Here is a 25,213-nt window from a genome sequence, read left to right on the forward strand (position 1 = left end):
GTACCCCTGCAACAAGATATTTTTCCAGAAAAAAACCCCCACATACTCCATCAAGCAATTTTTCTTTCCTAAAGGTTAGGGATTTATTTTCAATGCCCACAGACAGTTGAATGAAACAAACTATTTACACAAAAAGCATAAGTACAAAAAATATAATACAATTTATACATGATCAAGATTTTTTTTGCTGACGAGTTTATGTAGAAAAAAATCTAAAGAACACTTCAAAAAGGCATCCAATGGCTGCCCTTTGTGGACTGGACAAGTAAGAAAAACTTTATACTAATGAGTGCACTATTTACGAAAATGCACCAACAGATTAAGCATAGCTTTAGATGCATGAAGAAGCAGACTAGGTGAATAATCCCTTATCACTCAACACAAACCCTAAATACACATTTCAGAAGTTTAGACTATTTCAGGCAGTGCCAGAAAAAGAAGGTTGGGATCATAAGACTGTTGCCAGATTCCTTTAGTGTAAAGTTAGTGATTCAAGCAGCTTTAACAATACTTGATATCACAGTCTGTTCTACTTCCACTAACATTTCAACCAAGTCAGTTGACTGTACAACAAAAAAGAGAAAAACATTTGTTTTTTTGTCAAAGTTTTTTTTTTTTTTTTTTTAAATAGTCCCAGGGCAATTTAAAAGACATAAACACACAATAAGGTATATCTTAGCAGAATGCATCACACTTTCTAGATGTTAGTTACCTGAGGATTTGGTGGAAACCTTTAATCTGCCATTTCTTCCCTGTCCAGGTAGTGGCAATATGAAATACTGAAAAATAAGGGGCCAATATTCAAAACAAGCTGCGCTCCTAAATTTAGGCCTCTAAATTAAGTCCCTAAATTAGGATCCTATTTTCAGCTAAACAGGTACCTACGTTTTCAGCTGAAAATTCACATAAAGTTAGGGCCCTAAGTTTAGGCCTGCTATTAATTTGCCTAGATTTAGGTTCCTAAACTAGATGCTTAGTTTTGAAATTCAGTGCTAAGCGCCTAACTCTGTTTCCCTGCCCTAATGCCATCCCTGTAGCCACCAACTATTTAGGATCCTAAATTTATAATCCTAATAAAACAAGGATGCTAAATTTAGGGACTCAGTCCTAGTAAATTTTCAAAAAGGCCAATTTAGGCACCTAACTTCAACTGTTAGGAGGCCTAAACTCTTTGAGGTCCATATTTAAAAGCATTTAATTGGGTAACTCTGAAGTTAGCCAGACAACTGAATTATTTGAGCATATATCAGGCCAAATTCTAGCCGGTTAATAAGTTAGGAGGCTAGAATTTGGCCAGATAAGTTAGGAGCATTCCATGTTCGTAACTGGAAGGAGTTGAGTTAACCGGCTAATTTAACTGGCTGACTCTGTTATTCAGTTACCTGGATGATTTAGCTGGCTAAGTCTTGTCAATCCAAAGAGCTGTTCTAAAGTTAGCTGGCTAATTTTAAAATAGCTGACTATATTCAATAGTGTGGCCTGCACTACTGAATATACCTCCAAAGTTAGCCGGATAAATGTATCTATCGGGACTGTGTCTGAATATGGACCTATTTGAAAATTGGGCACCTTATCTTTATAAAGGAAGTCATTAACAATTATCATTTTTCATTGTGCATCTTTTAGGTATCACTAGAATCAGTCCAAGCATGGGAATTAACAGTACTTCTAGAAACATATTTTTAAAATATAAAGTAATGCAATAAAGGCCAAGAGAAGTCAACTGATTTCTATGCATTTATCTATTTGGACTGGGATTTTATAAAGGATGTAGATTAGCTAGGATTTAAATGACCTGAGAGAGGTCAGTTTTCCCAATCCATAAGTATGTCAAAGTGATTCTCAAGGTTAAAGTTCATCTTTCAGGAACGCATCACTTAGTATGTACAGTACTAGAGAGAAGGCAAGTTACTTTCCTCTGAAGGCAGAAAGTCCAAGATATAATGGCTGTTCACACCACAGAAATAACAGAAAAAGAAAATAAATCCACTTAAATATGTTTTTTGATTAATTAGCTAGTTCTTTTTCAAATGCTGAATATGTTTCACCTTTTTTTTTTTATCAGGACAAGCAACACAGAAAAAACTCCTCCGATCTAGTTGGGCAGTAATTTTTCGCTCCAGTTGACAAAAGTTTGGATACTGTAATCTTGTGCACAGCAATTAACATGGCCAAGCCTTGAGAGGCAGGCCTGGAGGTACACGCAGAATCCCTTTACCAAAACAAAGAGAGATTCCAATGGGCAAGGTTCAAAGAAGCACAACTGGTACTGCAGGACTCATTGGATTGTTTCTATGGCTGCTCATCTCCTATCTAGGCCATGACCATGAATAGTGTAACCGGGTATAAACTGGATGGGAAAGTACTAATGGCAACCATTCTCCTTTACTCCAAATGCCAGTTGTATACAGGATCTTTAGACTGAATTAAAATGTGTGGATTAGGAGGGGATCCGGGGAGAGGGAGAGAGAGAGAGAGCAAACAGTAAGATGGAGACACTATCACCCAATTTTCTGCCTCAGAACCCTCCTCTAAACTTTTCAACATACATTGACTCAACCTGTATTCCATAGCAAGTTGAGTAGTCTAAGATTTCTAAGCAGATGTCCTGTCATTGCAGGTATCCATGATTAGTCACAACAGATAAAAGCATTTATTTTCTTACAGTGTTGCTCGGTTACGTCTGCGCCAAGAGAAGTAAATGGGAAAAGGCAGACTCATACACTCACTGCGAGAGCCTGTTTACTGAAAATTTTCTCCCATTCTGTGACTAAGGGAAAAATGCTTAGTAAATAGGGTCCTGTGTTTGGTGTGGCTTGGAAAATGTGATTGTGCCTAATCTGGATCTGCGCTGTTAGGCTGATGGAATTTCTACTTGTTTAGGGTAACCCATAAATATAGCTATCAGGGTGAGAGATTCCATTGATAGTTGTATAGTGTTCAGTAGGTAGGAAAGAGCGGACTTTCTTTTACCTTGCTGTTTAATGGCACTGATCATTTCCTTTTAGATGGTGGATTATACTCAACTCCTATCCGTTTTCCTGACTGAATATGATACACTATGAATGAAATCACTGTTTTCTCCATTAGGGGAGCATTAGAAGAGTCAGTCCTTTCTCTGAAGCAGAAGGTGGCACAGCCTGGGTCAGAAATATCAAGGTGCACTATTGGCACAGTGGCTTGGCAGTAGGTACTGCCCATTGCCATGGGCAAGGCCTCGCTTTGGTTCCCAGGTCAGGCTCATGCTCTCCAGGAGAGCTGGTGCTGAGGATGCCAGGCACATTTACAACCCCTGGGGGAGGGAGCTTCAGCCATCACTTACTGGTGACACCTGGCAACCGTACTTAAGATCCATGTTGGCAGGGTTCCAGAGGGTCGATGGCCCCTAGCTGAGGGCTGATTCTGCGATGGCTGGGTTGAGTTGGGGGGAGGGGTCTGTAAAACAAGGACACAAGAGGGGAACAATTCCAATGGTAATGAAGGCTTGTGGCACCCTGACCCAATAGAAGTCGGCCCCCAACTGAGTCGGAAACTCAGAGAAGAGAAGAAACTAAAGAAAGAATTGCTTAGCCTGCAGCCTCTTTTCAAAGCTTCTGGGCATGCAAGTTTGCCAGGGATCACAAAGTGAACTTTATAGAATAAAGACACTCGGAGCCTTCAGCCTTATTAAGAAGAATACACAAAAATAAAGTAAAGGTTAACAAATAAGAACAAAAAAATATATATATATATGCATACAAGGAAATACCCCTTTTTATTGGATTAAATGCATTTCTTGACTAGCTTTCAAGAGCTAATACTCTCTTCAGGTCAGAAATCAAATGAGCAAAAGATGGCATTTACCAGGAAATATAAAGTGGCGTGGTTGCAAAACGTGAATCATAAAAGGCATTCAAGCGGTCTGACACAGTAGCCAAAATTATTTATTTACAAGAAGCAGAGAGCTGTGTAAAATCCATGGGCAGCTCCAAGCACAGAAGTGAACCTTCAGGTGGGCGGCCCATAGGAATTTGCAGCTTTGAACCTTCTGAATTTGATTTCATTGCCAGTGCTGCTATAATTTGTGCACCAGCAGTCTGGCAGTTGAACACTTCTAGGAGATTGTCCTTGAGAAATTGGAAGCAGTTTTGGGCACTGGAGGAAACCTTTAATGAATCTGTCCTCCACCCCTTCTGGCTTTCTCGCACACAGCCACAGCACAGTTGTGTGTTCAGCGGTCCCACTTCAGTGCAGGCATTAATATAACTCCACATTTGCAATGGATAAAAGGGTGGCATTTTCTTCTCCTGCCTTCATTCGAATCTCTTGGGATTCTAGCAGGATGAAAGGATGCGTGTCAGACTATGCCATGAAACCACTCAAACCGAAAGGGACACTATTCAAATGCAATATTCTAGTTTGGCTCATTTTCGGTTTTATTCCATCTCCTCCTTTAAGGAAAACCAAATGGTTTCATTTTGATTAAAATAGAACAGGTTTGGGATGGAGTAAAGGGAGGGGGGTTCCCTGTTTTGTGACTAACGGGTGATATGTAACATCTGGCCCTATCGTTGTTACAAGAAATACAAACAAATAAAGTTTTAAAGAAAACTGTATATCCTGTGCTCTGCGCAATATTTCAAAAGTGCCGGCAAGATGTAGCACTGAGAAATTTCACTACACCGGAATTAACAGTACTTCTGAGATTTGGTAAGCTGCTACCACATACATCCTTTAAGCACCTGGGCGGGGGGGTGGGGAGGGGACGGGCTGCTTTGAAGCAATTTACCCTGACTTGGACTGGCAACTAATTTTCTTACGTGGCCTCATGGCTGACGTTTGTGACATCACAGCCAAAGCGGACCAATAGGGTCGCAGCGAGTGTGCGGTTCTGTGCAACTCTCTAGCTAACAGTGCTGCTGCAGCGATGCAAGGGAGCAGCAAAACAAAAATAGCTACAGAAAGTGTGCCTTCACAGCAACGTGTTTCATTGTCCTAGTTGGAGTATTACTTCATCTCTTACATTTCATGAAATGCTGCCGAATACACAGCTTTCTATTATAGAAAAGCAATGTGTCCCCTGTGCACTCTATCTACTGCACTCCGCCCACCCCCAGCCTTGCCAGCATGGTGGTCTTCAGATGTACTTTCTGCGAAGAGAAAGGAGAGAGCCAATATTGATCTGACAGGTATATTTCCTCTCATCACACACTGATAAATCTGATGCCCTCCCTTTCACCTTTATTATCAAGAAGCATTGAGCTCAGCTTTTTAGACATTTCGGGTTGTCATTTCTCAAAGCCTGTTTGGAATAAGAAGCTCCTGTCAAAGCTAAACAAACTGTCAACTCTAAAGCTATTATGCCACCTGATTGCTTTCCCCACAGACTGTGGATGACACTAAAATGGACTTAAAATGCCTTCTATATGAAAAGTCCTAATAATGCTTTCCTCTCAACACCTGCCCCCCCTCCCCCCCCATTTACAAACACACTCTCATTATAAGAGTTACATTTTGAACTACAACTAGCTGCCCTTTTTTGTTGGCAGCAACCAAATCCATGCAGTGCCAGACCTTTGAAACTGCCACTAAGCCAAGGTAGCTCACAAATGTTCAGGGCACTCCAAGCATCAGGACCGGATTTTGGGGAAGGTGAGCTGGGTGGGTGCCCAGGGTGCCATGAGCTGGAGGACATTACGGGCCCTGCCAGCATCACCCATCCCACAGTATAGCATGGCTACGATGGATCCCATCCCACTGTGCCCAAAGAAAAGAATGGGGGGGGGGGGGGGAATGAGGGCTGTCATCAGGGGGGAGGGGTGCGCTTTCTGCCCAGGTCACCAGTTGCCCAAAATCTGGCCTTACCAAGGATATTCCTGAATGTTGCCACTGAAATAATTGTAATTGTTGTGAATACCTGCTCTTCCACCATGGATTTCCAACAGCCTTACAGGGTTATTATTGGTACTCTATCATATGTATATAAGAAAAAGTATGGTAATAAGTAAAATGCACAGCGTTGAGATCTATAGGTACAGCCAAAGCATTGTAATATGCTTTGGCTGTACAGCTCCATGTTGAAAGTAAGAGGAAGTGTCAGTCCTGGTTTTAACCTTACTATATGCATGGCTTAGTCTGTCCATTTTGCCAATCAATCTGTTCTAAGATACACAACTGTTCATGACTAGGACTTTGAGGACAATATTCTTATGTTTCATTACATTATTTTTCCTGTTGTAAAACAACAGAGATTAAAAAAACAGTTAGCTGGGAGCTGGCCCCCTGGTTCAGGCTATACTACTGTGCATTGTTGCCAAAAGGATCCAGCTACGGAGGCGAAATACTGAAGGCCAAGAGAAGGAAGGAAGAGGGCTTCTCAACTGCTGTTGAGAGAGAGTGTCCGAGATATCCCTCTAACTCTCAGGGCAGTGAGAGTAAGTAGAATTCTCCAGGCATACGATCTAGGGCATGGGAAGAGAGGAGAGAAGGGAAGTGGGGTGGAGGGGTGAAGGAGTTGAAATATATGGGAAAAATAGGAATTTAAAAATGACATTCAGCATTATTTAGGATCACTTTAATAACTCAATATATGACTCCTATTTTGTGCTTGTATGGCGTCCCTTCAAAGGAGGAGCTTTAGCCTGTCAACAGAACTTTCCAGCTTCTGCAATCAAACACAGATCACTTAAGAACTGAACGGGAGCTTCATATTAGCACGCAGCATTTTGCTTTCTGCTAATACTTGCAAGAGGAACGGTATCAATGAAGTCTAGCCAGCAAAGGCTCTTAATCTTCCTTTCTGTGCATATGAAATCACTGTGTTTACAGAAAATGCTTCTTATATTTCTTTTCCTTCACATTTGCTTTATAGCTTAATCCTCCACCAGAGCTTTGTAGTATATTTTTCTTCATGCACCATGTATACCAATCATGACTTTGCACTGCTAAACCTTAACATTCAGAGTTAATTAACGTAAAGAGGTGGGTCCTAAACGGAACCATTATGCAGGAAAGCATGTGAGACTTTGAGGCTGATGAACCAAATGGTGAAATATTTTGCCAAAATGAGCTGGTACGCACAGAGCTTTCTTGTGGTACCAGCTCATTTAAATAATATTCAGATTTCTTTGTGGGGTTAGATTTTGCAAAAAAAGTCCATATAAATCACAGATTCAAAAAAACAAAACAAAAAAACACAGCTACAACTTCCTGAGGTGCAGTTACATTTTGCAAAACATTTGCCTTAAGTGAAAATTTTCACTTATTTACTTTACTTATGAAAATTCAGTTATGAGCTAATTTGCATGATTCTTCAGCTTGTTAGAAATTTTGAATAATTTTTGCCAAACCCTGCTCCCTGAGTACCTCTGCACTTGTATTTAAGAACTTGCACAAGTCACGTTAGCTCCTTAGGCCTCTGTTTATGCAACTGTATATGAGTCATAAGAATAATAAAAACCACACAGTTCCTTTTCACTTCTGATCAGTGGCAGTTGAATCTTCCGCCAAGGAGACGGCTGCATGAACGTTCCTGAAATGTTTTGGTTGATAAGCCCATTCCTGTCTAGATGAATATCGCTAACAAAGTTTCTTGCTATCATAAAGGTATGCTTCGGTGGAATTCCTGATGCAGTTTGAACTCTTAAATGACAAAATTGCTTCCGTATGCCCATGTACCGCATGAATTTTCGATCTCTACAAGCCTTTAATTAGCATCACTGAACCACAGCGAAAATCAAAGATGTTCAATGCGCCTTGCTTCCTTGCTTCATTGGAAAAGCAAATATCCCAGTCAGGAACCTCTTGGTTAGATTTATCTGCTCCCACTGCAGCAAGACAAGTGAAGCCAGACATGCTGCTCTGGATTAAACATAGAGAATGGGTGTGCAGATACTGCTCAGTGCGAGAGACTGAGTAAACTGCATCATGATCATTTATTCCATCTGACTTAGGAATCTTGGACCCTCTTAAATAATACAGAATATATCAGACCAAATACTTTTTTCTATACAACATATACATAGTATTGGATTTAAGGGGGGTTTTTTTGTTTTTGTTTTTTTTTTGCCGATTCTTAAAGATTACATTTAGTATTATGTGTACCTAGCCAGGTTTCACCAACAAAGAATCACATCTTTAAACCACAGGTAGCTTTGAATCATTTGGATGTTCAGGGATCCAAGTGGTGCTTACTTAGCTAAGTTTCCCATTTTTATCAGCCACTCACACACTCGTTTTTAGCTAAGGATGCAAGGTGTAAACTCAAAAAGGCATACATATATAATTTCATATATTGCAAATAAGGGAGATGTGAAAAATGACAGAGAAGCATGCAACTTGGCCGACTGAGTGTTTGTCTCACTCATTAATGGAAACAGAGCCCCTAGCATTCTTGCCATTACAAATTCTAGAGTTATAATCTTGGCAATAATATATCTACAAAAGTTCTTAGAACTGCGATTGCACTGAATATGTATGTGCCTGTGTCAGTCAACTACTAAGAGTTCGAGATTACAATGAATCACACTTCCAAGCAAGATATAAATAGGTGCATGGCCAGATCTGTCCTTTAAACTGTTTTGGAAAATTAATTTTGTGGGAATGAATTTTCAAAGACTTATGTAGGGGTTGTCTATATAAAATCAGCATATATGCCCTTAAGGAGTCTGTGAATGGTAAGCAAATTTTCAGAAAAGTGGGAGCATGCACATACAGTTGCTGCTGCGTGGAAAATAGGGCGTTGTGGGATCAGGTTTGAAAGTACGTGCAAATTTATGTATTTTATAAATTGAATACGCTAATATATCATATAACACATGTGCATGCTTTAACTTCTGCTAATTAAGTCACGAAAATCTAATCTGACTCCTCCTTAACTCTGCAGTTTTGGGGTGGAGACTAGAGAAAGTGATGGAAAATTCAGATGAGCTGCTGGAGGGCCTGGGTCAAGTGGTAGACGTCGGGGTTCAACTGGAAATCAGCTCCGTACATAAAATGAAGGCTATAACATGCACATATGTTAATGTGTAAAATATAAGTGCTTACTTTTATAAAATAGGGGTAGAAAGTGGGGATCTCTGCATTAAAAACTGTGAGCTGGATTTTAAAACTCTGCGCGCGCGCACATGGACGCAGCTATTTTATAACATGCGTGCGTTGGCGCACGCATGTTATAAAATACAATTTCTGTGCACATGTGCCCCGGATTTTAAAATCTGCATGGGCATGTGCAGGCAGGTTGGGACTCGTTCGCAGGGGGGGGGGGGTGAATTTTAAAAAGCAATACACGCAAATAGGCCTCCCCCCTTTCCCTCCCAGTCTGTTCCAATTAGGGAGGGAACTTCCCAAGACTCCTACCTAACCTTCCTACCTTTTTCGCTCTCTTCCCCGACCCCTAACCCCTTCCTAGCTATTATATTTTTTTTATGTTATTTAACTTGCTGCTTCTTTGGAGCAGAAGTAGACTCTGTGCACCAGACGGCTGCCGGTGTGCACTTCCCTGGAACAGTGTCTAATGGTGCTGTCTCGGCCCACCCTGCCCAAACCCCGCCTCCCAGCCCTCCCCTTTCAGCAAGCTCGACATTTTGGCGCATATTGAGGGATACGCATATGGCTGGGACCTTTAAAAAATGCACGCGGTGCGTGCAGGGCTCAGCTACACACATAACCAACTTTAATGCGCACAGGGCTTTTAAAATTGTCCGTGTGTGCATACTGAAGCATATGTGTGTACTTTCGGGGCGATGATGCGTAGTATTTTGTGGTCTGGCTCCTACTGCACAATTTATAAAATTCAGACACAACTTTAGGTGCACCTCCATATGTATGTATGTTTGTGCTGAGTTAGGTACACTCTTGAAAATTATTCTCTTTGGAGTAAATTTTCTAAGGTGTTTAGTTCTCAAAAATAACATACATGAGCACAGGTAGAATAAATGTTATGAATACAAGCGTACTTTATATTTTGTGTGTGCATTTTACGAGCAGAAAATTGGGGTGGACTAGGAGCATTCCAGGGCAGGGATCAGAAGTTGCTATTTTGAAAGAGATACATGTATATGCATTACCAAACTTATTTGTACACTTTTCCATCTGCTAATTGACTTGCACAAGTGAAAACGGATGTCTGTTGTCTGCAGTTTTTGGGTGGGACAACTGGGTAAACTGGTGGCGATTCAGGGTGACGTGACAAAGGTTCCAGATGGACTGGAACCTTTGGACTGGAACCTTTGGACTGGGTGAACTGGTCATTTAAAGTAGGCATGCAAGTATTTTTAAAACAGTATGGGGTACATTTTAAAAAACAGCACGCGCTTAACTTAAGCATGTAACCCTTTTAAAATCCGGCCCTATATGTGCCTACTTTATAAAATACCTGTCTCCATGTATAAATCGGGGTTATTACGCAGAAGTACAGGTTATATTTTTTTGCTCACCTAAAATATACACCTATATGTTTATAAAATAGGTAGAGAATATGAGTTTTATTGCATTGGAAATATTTTCATGTACTGAAACATGGATGTGTACTTTTGAAGCAGAACTATGTGGTATTTTATAAACTCTGCATAAATCTATATGCGTTCACTTATGCATATAAATGCTGTACTGCAGCTAACTCCCTTTGTGCTAAAAGGAGGCTGCTCCTTTGCTAACTTGTGCCTTAGTCTACTAGTTTCCTAACACTCGGATCGATACTGTAAAACCGCGGGAGAGCGGACGAACGCCCGCTCTCCCGGCGCATGCACCGGCGCACGGTGGTCGGAGGGTGTAGAGAAAAGCAGTTTTTACTGCTTTTCTGTGCACTTTCCTGGCGCCGGAAGAAATTAGCGCCGACCTTTGGGTCGGCGCTAATTTCTTAGAGTAAAATGTGCGGCTTGGCTGCACATTTTACTTACTGGATCCCGCGCGCATACCTAATAGCGCCATCAACATGCATTTGCATGTTGAGGGCGCTATTAGGTGCCGCGGGTGGGCCGCGTGTTTTCCTCCCCTTACTGAATAAGGGGTAAGGGAAAACACGCGTCCAGAGCAGGCTGACAGTGCGCTCCGACGGAGCACACTTTACTGTATCGACCTGACTAATTGCAAAACAAAACACATAGTTCTCTCAGATAGATTAAGTTTAAGAAGAAGAGTACTGGAATAAATGATAATAAAAATATATTCTAATGTATGGGTGTCCTATTGTGAATACATTAAAATATACAGAATATGCAGCTCCCCATTAATACAGTTTGCACATTAGTAAATGGAGTTAAGAGGCTTCCAGGACTTTTACCAGAGGTAGTGTTGATAATTCAATTTCCTTGTTGCTATGTTATGTTATTCAAATGAAGATTTTAGTTTTGCAGTTGGCAGGATGGTTTTGAAATCCATTCTTGCTTATCCATTGGGAGCCTTTGTTTCCATCCACTGAATAATTTTTTTTTCATCCAGGCAATTTTCTTTTCTCTTCAGGGAAATATACATGTTAGGAGATTTTTTTTCAGGAGAGAAAGCAAATCTAATACAGGCAGGGAAGGGAAGGCTGCCACCACCATATTCTGTACAAAATCATTAGAAGGCCATTTTTACACTACATCATTTTCACTGATCATAATTTCTGTGCTGTTCATGCAACAAAATTATATACTATAGACAAATAATGCATGAGAAAGGAAATTAATTCTTTATTGATAAACACCCTGGAGTTACTATGGATTGAGTTCTTCTAAAGCTTCTCAGAGCCCATAGGCTTCTCTCTATGTCTAAGATTTGAGGTGCTGCACTCTTACATCTGCCACTTTCCCTGGAAAGGAGCAGGGTGACAGATTCATGCATGTGTAAATGCTCTAAGCATGTTCCCTAATGGGATCCATTTGCAAAACTCTGCCTTACAATGGTTTAATTTTAGTATAATACTCTCATGGTGCATTTGCACTTGCAAACATTTCCCATTCGTAACTGTCTAAATTTAAGCCATTATGGCATTTAATTCACACTTGTAAACCATGTTATCTCTGTTCAGAGCTAATCATCCTATGGTATGTGTTTGAGATGGGCCAAAGAGTCTTGGATCATGATTATAAATGCTTCCCATTATCCAGGACTCTTCCCATTGGCAGGAAAAGACCCGATGGTCTATCTACGCCGCATATCTCTACAATCCCTAGTGGTTTATGGTCATGAATTGTGACAATAAAATCACCCAACATATGTGAAAATGGCTTAAGTTTGCAATAGCATTGGGTCTTTAGTTTTTCCTTGACAGCCCCCTACCCTCCATGTCCAGAGGTCTTACTATGATCTACGAACATGAATAATCCCTGTCCATGAGACATTCCACAAGGGAACTGCAGTCCTAAGATTGCAATATTTTGGCCCATCTCTATTCTCAGCAGAAGTTCCCTTTTAATTGGTAGGTCCAAGTCATTCAGAGTCTCTTTTCCTTTGCAGAGGAACAGAAGCCCTTCAATGATCAGCTGTGCTTGGATCTATGGGGTGAGGGCCTAACCAAGTCTACTGTGCTGTGCTTTTATAAGGTTGAATTTTGAATCGTGAATGCTATGGGTAGGGCAAGGGCAACTTGAAGCAAAACATGAGAAATAAGCACTGCTACTGATTCTTCAAGTGGTATTCTGTACCAAGATTAAAAAAAAAAATAAAAATATGACAGCTTGAAATATTTACAGTGAAAGGGTCAAATAGGAAACCCATCTTAAATAATTAGTAATGTTTTTGGTAGGGTCTGATTGGTATGGATCAGAAACATGGCAGAAAGATCGAAACAAAGCTTTCCTGAATGCATTTGTTCTTAATCTTAGTTTTGTGGTGTTTGGATATATATATATATATTTTTTTTTTAGCAGTCATACGTAAACACAAAGGTATTGAAAAGAAGCAGATCTATATGTCAGAAGGAACTGGTGGTGACTGATGTCTGTACAGACATTGTACTCACTGTCAGGCGTGGCTCTTAAACACTACAGCTGTCACAGGCACACACTGAGGAAGGAGGTCTTTGGAATGCCTATGAGTCATGCAAGTCCATATGCTACAAGAATGTCATTTTACTAACAACATGCAAGACAATTTCATTGACCCTTCTCTCCCTCACCCCCCATTTTCCCACACTTGCAAAAAATAAAAAAAATTAAAAAAAATTAAAAAAACCCCTCATCTTGTTATAAACAAGGGTCCCTGCAGGCTGCCTGCTTATTCCAAGAAGCTAGCAGCCTGCGGTTCTATCATTCCCAGAGCTCTCTCGTCCTTTTCAAGGTCCAGGAAAGCTGCATCAGGTCCAGGAATTGCAGCTGATGTGCTTCCTAGCGCAGGGGATCTGATCTGTGGAGCACTTGGAGAAACGGTGCAGCTACATATCTGGGGTTTTTTTTGTTTGTTTTTTTTTTGCTTTCTGATTTGTCCATTTTCATGCGCTTCTTAGGGCGACAACTTGAGTTTCAGAGAGGCCCATGGCTGAAAGCATAGCGTTACCATATTTGGAAAACAAACAAATAAAAAAAAATCCTCTTGGCAACAAAAAGCAAATATATTAGAAGTGAAATTTAGGATATATCTTGGTACAGTACACTCCTAAAAATAACAAAAAAAAAGTTCAAAAACAGCCAGCTTAGCAAGAGAATAATTTGACTGAACAGTGTGTTAACAACAGAACAAGGAGACATACTTTTCAATGCTTCTCCAGCACATCACCACAGTCCTGGGCAACCTTACATTCTGTAAGGTGTACGATGATGTCACATACATATGGTTTATTTTGGAAGCAATGGACAAGGATGATTGGAAGTCTGCTTGGAATGTCTCCAAACTTCATCTCCGAACTCTCAAACACATGGACAGTCACGTAGCACAGGCCTTGGGGAGGAGCTGGGGAGTTGGAAAGACACTAGAGGGCATTTTAGTATTCATCATAATTATTGAAATCTGTAAAATAGGCATTGGAATAGGTCTTTGCAGTCATATGTGGGTTGAAATATTTGTTTCTCTCCTCCAAGATCAGGTTGTTTTTGTTAAATGCCTGAGAAAAGAGCAAAGGGAGAAACATTAATGATGCTTGTTATTTCTTGAAGGTTGTTTTGATCTCTTTAGCAAATCTAATTATTGTGATGCATTTTAGAAACATTTTAGAACTGTATAGATTGCTCTTCTCAAATGCCAGTGAAAAGAGGAACATGCCAAACAGAAGCAGCCTCTGTAACAAAAACATAAAGCAAGGTGGTTTCATTTCCAATGAAGCTGATGGGCAAAGATGAATTTATGGAAGCTTGTCCACTTATGAAAGTTATCAGTATTTAGGGACTGCATAAGACATTATGTACAAATATCCACCATTCATCCTGATCCTTGAGGCCCACCCATACAGTAGGGATGTGAATAGTTTTTCAACGATTAAAATTATCGTCCGATAATGTTTATATCGTCTTAAATCGTTATAGAACACGATACAATAGAAATTCTAACGATTTATCGTTAAAAATCGTTAAATCGTGTTAGTGCGCACTAACTCGAGTTAGTGCGCACTAACTCCCCGTTAGTGCGCACTAACTCGATTTAGTGCGCACTAACTGAAAATGATACAAATAAACACTTTCCAGGTCACTGAAGGTCAGTTAGGAATGAATATGTGTTCCTATTGGCTGGCTGCCCTCTTATCTATTGATGTTACCAAGGTTACCACTGAGGTGATGGTTGGGGGGATGGGAAATGGAACTGGAAACTAACGAACACCAACAGAAAATGAAACAAAGTGTTCACACTTCCCAGGTCAGTAAAGGTCACTTAGGAATGAATATGTATGTATGTATTCCTATTGGCAGGCTGTGCTCTTATCTATTGATGTTACCAATATGGTTGGGGGGATGTGAAATGGAAACAGTTGGAAGCTTGACAAAAAAAGTAATGTAATGATCAGCACTCACGTGACTAGAACTTGTTTGTTTATTATTTTTGTTAGCAGGCACCTGAAATGCTAGTGCATGTTGAATTTGCCAATCACTGTGCATTTTAGAAAGGTGGTCCTGGCTGGAACTGTACACAGTTCAAATATATGTAATTGATTGTTGGTAAGTGTATTTTTTAAGTAGCCACACTGGCACCAGTATGTTTACTTTTCCTCCTACTTAACTCACTAGCTCAGCTTTGTAAGAAGGGCTTCTCTGCTTGTGTGTTGTTTTTGTTTGGTGTGAGGAGAGCAGAAACATCAGATCTTTATTCAATCTACTACAGTCATCTCTTACAGTGCCCTATCCCTATTAATACCAGGAGTGTTGTGATCTTCCTGCACACAGTGCCCTAACCCTGATACCAGTCTGAGACAGCTCCCTCCCTGCATTACTAGTGAGAGGCTGGCTTCACAGACAGGGGGGAGCTGCCTGACCCTCACTCCTGAATTCCCCCATGTCCCAGCTAGTGAATGGTGTGGGGGTGAGGGGGGGGGGGGAGGATGGTGAAGTCTGAGACAGCTCCCTCCCTGCATTACTAGTGAGAGGCTGGCTTCACAGACAGGGGGGAGCTGCCTGACCCTCACTCCTGACTTCCCCCATGTCCCAGCTAGTGAATGGTGTGTGGGTGAGGGGGGGGGGGAGGATGGTGAAGTCTGAGACAGCTCCCTCCCTGCATTACTAGTGAGAGGCTGGCTTCACAGACAGGGGGGAGCTGCCTGACCCTCACTCCTGACTTCCCCCATGTCCCAGCTAGTGAATGGTGTGTGGGTGAGGGGGGGGGGGGGAGGATGGTGAAGTCTGAGACAGCTCCCTCCCTGCATTACTAGTGAGAGGCTGGCTTCACAGACAGGGGGGAGCTGCCTGACCCTCACTCCTGACTTCCCCCATGTCCCAGCTAGTGAATGGTGTGTGGGTGAGGGGGGGGGGTGGATGGTGAAGTCTGAGACAGCTCCCTCCCTGCATTACTAGTGAGAGGCTGGCTTCACAGACAGGGGGGAGCTGCCTGACCCTCACTCCTGACTTCCCCCATGTCCCAGCTAGTGAATGGTGTGTGGGTGAGGGGGGGGGGAGGATGGTGAAGTCTGAGACAGCTCCCTCCCTGCATTACTAGTGAGAGGCTGGCTTCACAGACAGGGGGGAGCTGCCTGACCCTCACTCCTGACTTCCCCCATGTCCCAGCTAGTGAATGGTGTGTGGGTGAGGGGGGGGGGGGAGGATGGTGAAGTCTGAGACAGCTCCCTCCCTGCATTACTAGTGAGAGGCTGGCTTCACAGACAGGGGGGAGCTGCCTGACCCTCACTCCTGACTTCCCCATGTCCCAGCTAGTGAATGGTGTGTGGGTGGGGGGGGGGGGGGGGGGGGGGAGGATGGTGAAGTCTGAGACAGCTCCCTCCCTGCATTACTAGTGAGAGGCTGGCTTCGCAGACAGGGGGGAGCTGCCTGACCCTCACTCCTGACTTCCCCCATGTCCCAGCTAGTGAATGGTGTGTGGGTGAGGGGGGGGGGGGGGGAGGATGGTGAAGTCTGAGACAGCTCCCTCCCTGCATTACTAGTGAGAGGCTGGCTTCGCAGACAGGGGGGAGCTGCCTGACCCTCACTCCTGACTTCCCCCATGTCCCAGCTAGTGAATGGTGTGTGGGTGAGGGGGGGGGGGAGGATGGTGAAGTCTGAGACAGCTCCCTCCCTGCATTACTAGTGAGAGGCTGGCTTCACAGACAGGGGGGAGCTGCCTGACCCTCACTCCTGACTTCCCCCATGTCCCAGCTAGTGAATGGTGTGTGGGTGAGGGGGGGGGGGGAGGATGGTGAAGTCTGAGACAGCTCCCTCCCTGCATTACTAGTGAGAGGCTGGCTTCACAGACAGGGGGGAGCTGCCTGTCCCTCACTCCTGACTTCCCCCATGTCCCAGCTAGTGAATGGTGTGTGGGTGAGGGGGGGGGGTGGATGGTGAAGTCTGAGACAGCTCCCTCCCTGCATTACTAGTGAGAGGCTGGCTTCACAGACAGGGGGGAGCTGCCTGACCCTCACTCCTGACTTCCCCCATGTCCCAGCTAGTGAATGGTGTGTGGGTGAGGGGGGGGGGGAGGATGGTGAAGTCTGAGACAGCTCCCTCCCTGCATTACTAGTGAGAGGCTGGCTTCACAGACAGGGGGGAGCTGCCTGACCCTCACTCCTGACTTCCCCCATGTCCCAGCTAGTGAATGGTGTGTGGGTGAGGGGGGGGGGGAGGATGGTGAAGTCTGAGACAGCTCCCTCCCTGCATTACTAGTGAGAGGCTGGCTTCACAGACAGGGGGGAGCTGCCTGACCCTCACTCCTGACTTCCCCCATGTCCCAGCTAGTGAATGGTGTGTGGGTGAGGGGGGGGGGAGGATGGTGAAGTCTGAGACAGCTCCCTCCCTGTATTACTAGTGAGAGGCTGGCTTCACAGACAGGGGGGAGCTGCCTGTCCCTCACTCCTGACTTCCCCCATGTCCCAGCTAGTGAATGGTGTGTGGGTGAGGGGGGGGGGGGTGGTGGATGGTGAAGTCTGAGACAGCTCCCTCCCTGCATTACTAGTGAGAGGCTGGCTTCACAGACAGGGGGGAGCTGCCTGACCCTCACTCCTGACTTCCCCCATGTCCCAGCTAGTGAATGGTGTGTGGGTAAGGGGGGGGGGGAGGATGGTGAAGTCTGAGACAGCTCCCTCCCTGCATTACTAGTGAGAGGCTGGCTTCACAGACAGGGGGGAGCTGCCTGACCCTCACTCCTCCGGGGTATTGTGATCTTCCTGCACACAGTGCCCTATCCCTGATACCAGGGGTGTTGTGATCTTCCTGCATGCAGTGCCCTATCCCTATTAATACCAGGAGTGTTGTGATCTTCCTGCATGCAGTGCCCTATCCCTATTAATACCAGGAGTGTTGTGATCTTCCTGCATGCAGTGCCCTATCCCTGATATCGGGATGTGTGCAAGAAGATCACAACACCCCCGGTATCAGGAATAGGGCACTGTGTGCAGGAAGATCACAACACCCCCAGTATCAGGAATAGGGCACTGTGTGCAGGAAGATCACAACACCCCTGGTATTAGGGATAGGGCACTGTGTGCAGAAGATCACAACACTCCTGGTATTAATAGGGATAGGGCACTGTGTGCAGGAAGATCACAATACCCCTGGTATCAGGGTTAGGGCACAAGTTCTAGTCACATTGACTGATCACATTACTTGTTTTGTCAAGCTACCAACTGTTTCCATTTCCCATCCCCCATATACTGTCAGTAGGAAACTTGGTAACATGAATAAATAAGAGGGCAGCCAATAGGAATACATATTCATTCCTAAACTGACCTTAACTGACCTGAAAAGTGTCAAATTGTATCATTTTCAGTTAGTGCGCACTAACTCCCAGTTAGTGCGCACTAACTCGAGTTAGTGCGCACTAATCGGAAAAAACGATTTTTAACGATTTTTTAACTAAAAAATCGTGCCTAAGACGATTTTCTTGCCCTGCCACACAATTTCTATCATTAAGACGATATGGAAAACGATTCACATCCCTACCATACAGTCAGGTTTCTAGGGTATCCACAAAGTATGTGCGTGAGATACGTTTCCATACGTTGTGTATGTGAATATATCCGCATCAAATCAGACCACAGAACAGATAAAGCAATTTGAATGTACACTGCTTTGGGCAATCTGTTTTGAGCCCAGAAAAGCGGTCTGTAAGATTGCTAAATACATAAAATAAAATAGTCCTTCTCCACATTTATTGTGGATATTCTGAAAACCTGGGTGGGCCTTGAGGGCTATGCTGGGAACCTCTATAAGGCCGAGTTATTACCCTCTCTGCAGTATTTTTGTGTGTGTGTGTGTGTGTGGGGGGGGGGGGGGTGTTGGCTATTGGTGCCGCTGAGTCCCTTTTGTTGCTTATGTTGGGCAAAGGGGGAATCGGTGCTGCCAAGCCCCCTTCCTCTTGTGTTCAGGAGGCGGGAGCGTCAGGGCATGCCAACCTCTTTATCTTTGTAGTGAGATGCGAAACCCTGTTAACTGTCTTTTCTAACTCAGACGTTAGCATGCAGGAGGTCCCAGCATCTAGCATGAACGTTACATGTTTTTGTGTTAACATCCATGTTTAATACTGAGACCACTCTATTGAGGGTTCATTTCAGCATGTGCTCAATAAGATGCATTGCATAGCATGTTAAATCTCATTTTACTTTCACTTACTTGTTATTTTGTCAGCATTTCCACATCTAAATGGAGCACAATTTGTTATCTCTCGGTTCTTGCCAAATGGGAGAGTGGTGTCTAATATTAATATTGATACGATTGTTTTCATACCCATTTTCCTATATTTAGGGAGGAGGAATAGCCTAGTGGTTAGAGCAGTGGACTATGAACCAGGATACCAGGGTTCGAGTCCAGCTGTTGCTCCTTGTGACCTTGGGCAAGTCACTTTACCCTCCATTGCCTCAGGTACAAAAACTTAGATTGTAAGCCCTCTGGGGATAGAGAAATACCTACAGTACCTAAATGTAAACCGGTGTGATATCTCAATTGAGATCAAATGTCGGTATATAAAAATAATAAATAACATGCATGTCAAAATTTTACCAAGTCACATGCAAAAACTATTTTGGCATTCAATTTATTGTAAAGGCCCCCAAAATATGTTTCATTATTGCTCTTTACCCTAGATGTTTTGAAGGCATAGAGACAATTTTTATTATCAAAAAAATGAAATATGGCCCTTCTGATCTATCTCAGATGAAAGAGATGAATGAGTCAACCAGTAGCAGGGAGTACCCCTTCTAAACCCTATTAACAGCCTTATTATGCGTCAGATCGCATCTTAGAGCAATTAAATCATTTTATTCCGACTGAATGATGATGAGACTGCATGACTTTAAAGTCATATTTTCTGTCGGCTACCCCTTCTCTTCTTCCACCATTCGGTTTGAAAACGGATCCTTATCTCTGTGAAAATGATTGTTCATCATAAAGAGCAAGGCATGGTTCAGTACAAAGATGACAGATGCCAAGCTCCGATGCACAGGATTCCATGCTGCCCATCAAGCTGCTCCATGTCTAATCCTGTCAAACAACATGCTACCCCCATTAACAGTTCTCAGAATTCGATTCATACCTCCGGCAGGATACTTTAGCAGTGCTTCTCATCAAAGCATTAATATTTCTTGACAAATGCAATTTGCCTGAGATGAAACCATAAGATATGAATGAAAGTTGTCAAACCTGAGGTAGCAGAAGCAACACTGGCTGATGTGCTGAATATAGTATATACTACCTGTTGCAAGCCTATAAATACTTTCACTTACTTGTTATTTTGTCAGCATTTCCACATCTAAATGGAGCACAATTTGTTATCTCTCGGTTCTTGCCAAATGGGAGAGTGGTGTCTAATATTAATATTGATGCGATTGTTTTCATACCCATTTTCCTATATTTAGCAATACCTGAATGTATTTCTTTGTTCGCTAAAGTCAGTCACAGCAAGGTTATATGCTTCAGGCTTAAATACAGCTTATAAACAAATAAGGACAAAGTACTTCTGAAATTATGTTTTTTATTATATGAGCTTAGACTTTGGGCAAGACACTTCCTGCTCCAGTGCCTTAGGTATAATCTTAGGGTCTTATTTATGGAGTTTTTTTTCCCCATAGACATGGAATAAGGAAAGCTTTGGTAAATGAAACTCTTACACTGTAAACCCTCTGAGAATAGAGAAATACCTATGGTACTTGAATGCAATCCACTTTGAAGTTGCTAACCAGCCATGAAAAGGCAGAATATAAATCAGAAATGAAATTAAATCTTTCATCATTGATGTTTTCTGTGATGTTGCATCTAGCTTACACAGCCTGTTAATGTTTTTCAGTTGGAAAGTGATGCAAACTATACAGAGCTAGCCACAACAGAGCCCCATTCCCATCAATTACCTTGATGGCTTCCACAGAATCATACTTGTCCAGTTTGTTGATGTGATTAGTGATGCTAGTGTTGAGAGGTGCTGGTGACACTGGATGGATGACGGTGGCATCATGGGATTGTTGCTGGTACCGTTGGCAGTAAGTGTAAATAAGCAGCGTCAGAAGGCAACCAAGTATTGAGCTACTTAATCCCACAGCGATCATGTGGAACAAGTTGAACTCTGCACAGTGGACACATAAGCCATTACTGTTATGTATCATAGACTATTACAATACATGCTTAAAGATACAGTACTTCTCTACCTGCATTCCTCAAAATTTCCACTTTCCTCTTCCTTGATTCTGACCCTCCCTCTATTAGGAAACGTTATTCATAAGGCTCCTTTTATTGCCTATTCATGCAATTTGCAGTTTTTATATTTATTTATTTATTTAACACTTTTTTATACTGACATTCGAGGACATCACCTCGGTTTACATGGAACCAACTGGGAAAGAGAAATACAGCGAACTCGGTGGCTACAAATAGAGAGAGATAAATAAAGGAGGGGATATAGAACAAATCTGGATAAAGAGCAAAGCTGAGAGGAATTAATATAGGTTAACCAGGAACACAACTTGATAATAGGATTGCTTTTACTAATATTTACTAATATTATTGGTCATTTATGCCAAATAAAGGGTACGCACCTCCATGATATTGGTTGAAAATGAGTGAATTGGCCAATCATTATACTGTATATAATTTTAACCTTTTCTTTAGGGACATATATTAAAACCCTTGCTCTAGTCAGTATATTGCACTAATGCTTTAGATATATCAGGGTGCTGCCAAGGTAGGTTTTTGAAGATGTAATGCCCAGCAGTAATCTACTGAGATGCATCATGCTGAAAGTAGCTAATAGAAGGCAACTTCAAAAACAATTTAGATTACCTGAGGGATGAAATATAGCAAAGAAAAGGAAAAATGTATTTATTTATTTATTTATATTTTCCATTTAGTTTCTGTTCATCCAATGAAGGGGGCAGCATAAGATGGCTAACCCAAAACAATGGAGCTTCTAGGTGCTAATAGCATCTGCAATGCTTAGTAGCATGAGGCTGTGGCAAAAATAGTGACTACATGGTAAACCGAACATGTACAGGTCTATTTTTTCTTACGTCTCAGTCCCTCCTTGCTACAAACCTGCACGAAAATAAGTGGTATGTGGAGCTGCTGGTGAATGCTGAAGACAGATGTGAGAGCACAAGTGGACACCAGGTCAGGAGGTGAGAGAAGAGATGAGGATTCCAAGAGAGGAAAAACAGACCAGAAGTAAATGCCTGTGTTTTTTGCCAAGGAAATGGACTGGCATCAGAAAGTGCCTCAGCACATCATCCCACTGATGCCAGGGAGGGCAATCTGCCAGCCTGGAGTCAGGAGGATACAGGCATCTGCCCCCCCCCCCCCCCCACCAACGAGCACCCTGTACTATTGGGACAGCAATAGCACATTGCCAACTGTCTATGCTGAAGTTTGAGAATGCCTGCAAGTGTCTTTGGACACACTAACCACAGAAATGGACATTTGTCATATGTAAGAAAAGCAATTTCGGATGACTAACATCACCACCATGTGCCCCATCCTCCCCAAGCTACTCTTCCCTTCTTTCCACACCGCTTCTGGAGCATCCACCCCATCCATGTCATTCAGGAGTGATCATCTCAGAGGACCATGCACCAGAAGTGGAAAGACTGGAGAGGGGGGTTGGAAGAGAATGCTTCATAAGCATCCCTCCTAATTCCCCCTTGATGCCTTCTGTGAGGGACTTTCATAGTAAAATAGTAACTGCTGGCAGAAAACAATCTAAAGGCCCATCTAATTTGCCCAGCAGTGACTTTATGCACAATTACTCAAAGTAGATCAAATTTTCAAATGGAACCTAGCTTCCAATTCCTCTGTGTGCCCTTCTGTGGTGCAACTGCCACTCTGTGCAGGTTTCCTCTTGCCTTCCAGGAAGCACAATGTTATGAAGGTAAATTTTATGGGTATGGTTTGAGGAGGATGTCTTGTCCTACCAGAGCCCACTGTGACCCATCTATTTCTGGTTTTGTAGAGTCTCTAGGAGTGGAGGAAGATTTTCTGGGTGTTGTATATTAGTGGATGGTCCCTAAATTGTAGTCTATTCCTCTCTAAGGTCAGCCAACTCTTTTTTAATGCAGAGAACTTCAGTCAGATGGTACAAGCTCTAAGTTTCCAGATGGTCTGCCTTTGGAGCAGAGCTCCACATTTATTGCACTGAATATGAGCCATTCTGTGAATTTGAATCTGTGGAACAACCGTATATGTACAGTTAAGAAACCTAATCACTTAGAGTATTAATTAATCAATTAGTTTAAATATTCAGCAGAGCTCTGTATGCCTATATAAGAAAGACAGACCTGGAGGTGAGGAGACGTTACCTGCTGACTTTGCAAAGAGTTTCTTTACTCTCCTGCGGCTTTTCTACCTGAATTAAGCATTTTGCCTTCATTTCCTTATTGAAACGGGACTTCCGGGGGTAGACGTGAGCCTGCCCCTACGGTATCCACAACAGCCAATCATCAGCTGCAACGTCAACAGGAGGGGCCGAAAGGGACTTTAAAAGCCTTGCCTTTTGTGACTTCACTCGAGGTGAGGAGACGTTACCTGCTGACTTTGCAAAGAGTTTCTTTACTCTCCTGCGGCTTTTCTACCTGAATTAAGCATTTTGCCTTCATTTCCTTATTGAAATGGGACTTCCGGGGGTAAACGTGAGCCTGACCCGACGGTATCCACAACAGCCAATCATCAGCTGCAACGTCAACAGGAGGGGCCGAAAAATTTACATAAATTGATTTCCTAACGGCGCGTAGCTGCCGTCGGCGCGCTGCCGAAGTCGCTCGCCTAAGGGGCGCGCGGCTCTGACCGGCTCCGACTGGATTCGCTGGATAAGCAGGTAAAAATTCTTTAAAAAGAAATGGTACTGATGAAAGTTTATATTATAGCTTATTAGAAATTGGTGGAAATAGCTGCAAGTTAGTTCATTACAAGTAAAACATAATCTCCTTAACCTCCCTAAAGAGAAGTGTATTGACTATAGTAAGCATAGCTGCTGCCCGTCTGGAACAGGGTTTTCTTCAAGGCATACATGCCACATACGAAACGTAAGGCCAAAATTAGGCCAATTGCAAGCACCCCAACTGTGAACTCTGCTCAAAAGACTGTGACAGATTGGCTCAATTCCCCACAAAATACCCCTGTTGAGAGGGCCGTTATGGGGACGGATATGGAGCATATTACATCCCCATTGGCCGAGGACATCTCATTAAGTCCAGGGGCCCCGCATACACCAACACCGCCTGGCAAAGAAGGGATAATATCCCTTAATAAGCCAATAAATCCCCAAGGAGAAACTGGGAGTATGGAAGAAAGCGAAGTAACAACTGGAGATGAGTTGGAGATCCTAAATACAAAGTCTATACCCCCCACAAGTGCGGAAAAAAAATCGGAACGAGATCAAACATCTGAAAAGGGAACAAAAGAAATAAAGGAAGTTGCAACAGAGAAGAAAATACTACATGAACTGACAGTGAGACCTGCAAATATAACCTTAGAAACTTTATGGACATTTCTGTCTAAATTGGACTCTTCTATTAATAGTTTAACACAGGCAGTTAACAAGACTAATTCAGTTGTGAAAAGTAATGCAGAGGCAATGATAGCACAACAGAAAGATATGAAAGTTATGGAACAAAGGGTATCACAAATAGAAAAAATTCAAGTACATCAGATAAAAGGGGAGACTGAGATGTTGAGGAAGTTAGAGAATATAGAAAATTATTCCCGGATATTGAATTTAAGGATTATACATTTCCCAATTACTAGTAAAGTAAATCCAATCGAACTTTTTAGATCCTATGTTATACAAATCTTACAGATACCGGAGACACTTATGCCAACAATAGTCAAAGCCTTTTATATTAATACAAAGACTGGTACCGTAGTAAAAGAGCAAACGCAAGTGGAAAAACAAACTAAAAAATCTGAAGAGCAAATAAATGAAATGAATAAGGCTGAGCTATCATTAGACCTATCAGAATTCCTAGAAAAATCTCAGGATGAATTAGTAATTGAAAAGAGAGGTAATATGTTAATTACATTGGCTTTTATTTCGGATAAAGAAAATATATTAAGATACTTTTTCCGAAATAGAATGAAAACTTTCTATGGTTACAAAATTTGGATGTATCCAGATATAGTTAAGTCAACGCAACTTAGGAGGAAAAGATTTCTCGCTCTGAGACAATCTGTACTTGAGAGAGGAGGACAGTTTTTACTTCGGTACCCTTGTAAAT

At 42.5% G+C, this 25,213-nt stretch overlaps 1 protein-coding gene across 1 annotated transcript in view; it reads right to left on the bottom strand.

Moving 5' to 3' along the window:
* Positions 1 to 11,629: 11,629 nt before the first annotated feature.
* Positions 11,630 to 25,213, bottom strand: part of SEMA5A (semaphorin 5A) — a 1,250,864-nt gene continuing 1,237,280 nt past the window's right edge. The window contains 2 exon segments of the mRNA XM_029590025.1: positions 11,630 to 13,999; positions 20,867 to 21,078. Coding sequence (XP_029445885.1) covers positions 13,880 to 13,999; positions 20,867 to 21,078 — 332 coding nt within the window. The 3' untranslated portion in view covers positions 11,630 to 13,879.

This window comes from Rhinatrema bivittatum, chromosome 2, assembly GCF_901001135.1.
Source record: "Rhinatrema bivittatum chromosome 2, aRhiBiv1.1, whole genome shotgun sequence".
In the NCBI taxonomy this organism is placed as follows: domain Eukaryota; kingdom Metazoa; phylum Chordata; class Amphibia; order Gymnophiona; family Rhinatrematidae; genus Rhinatrema; species Rhinatrema bivittatum.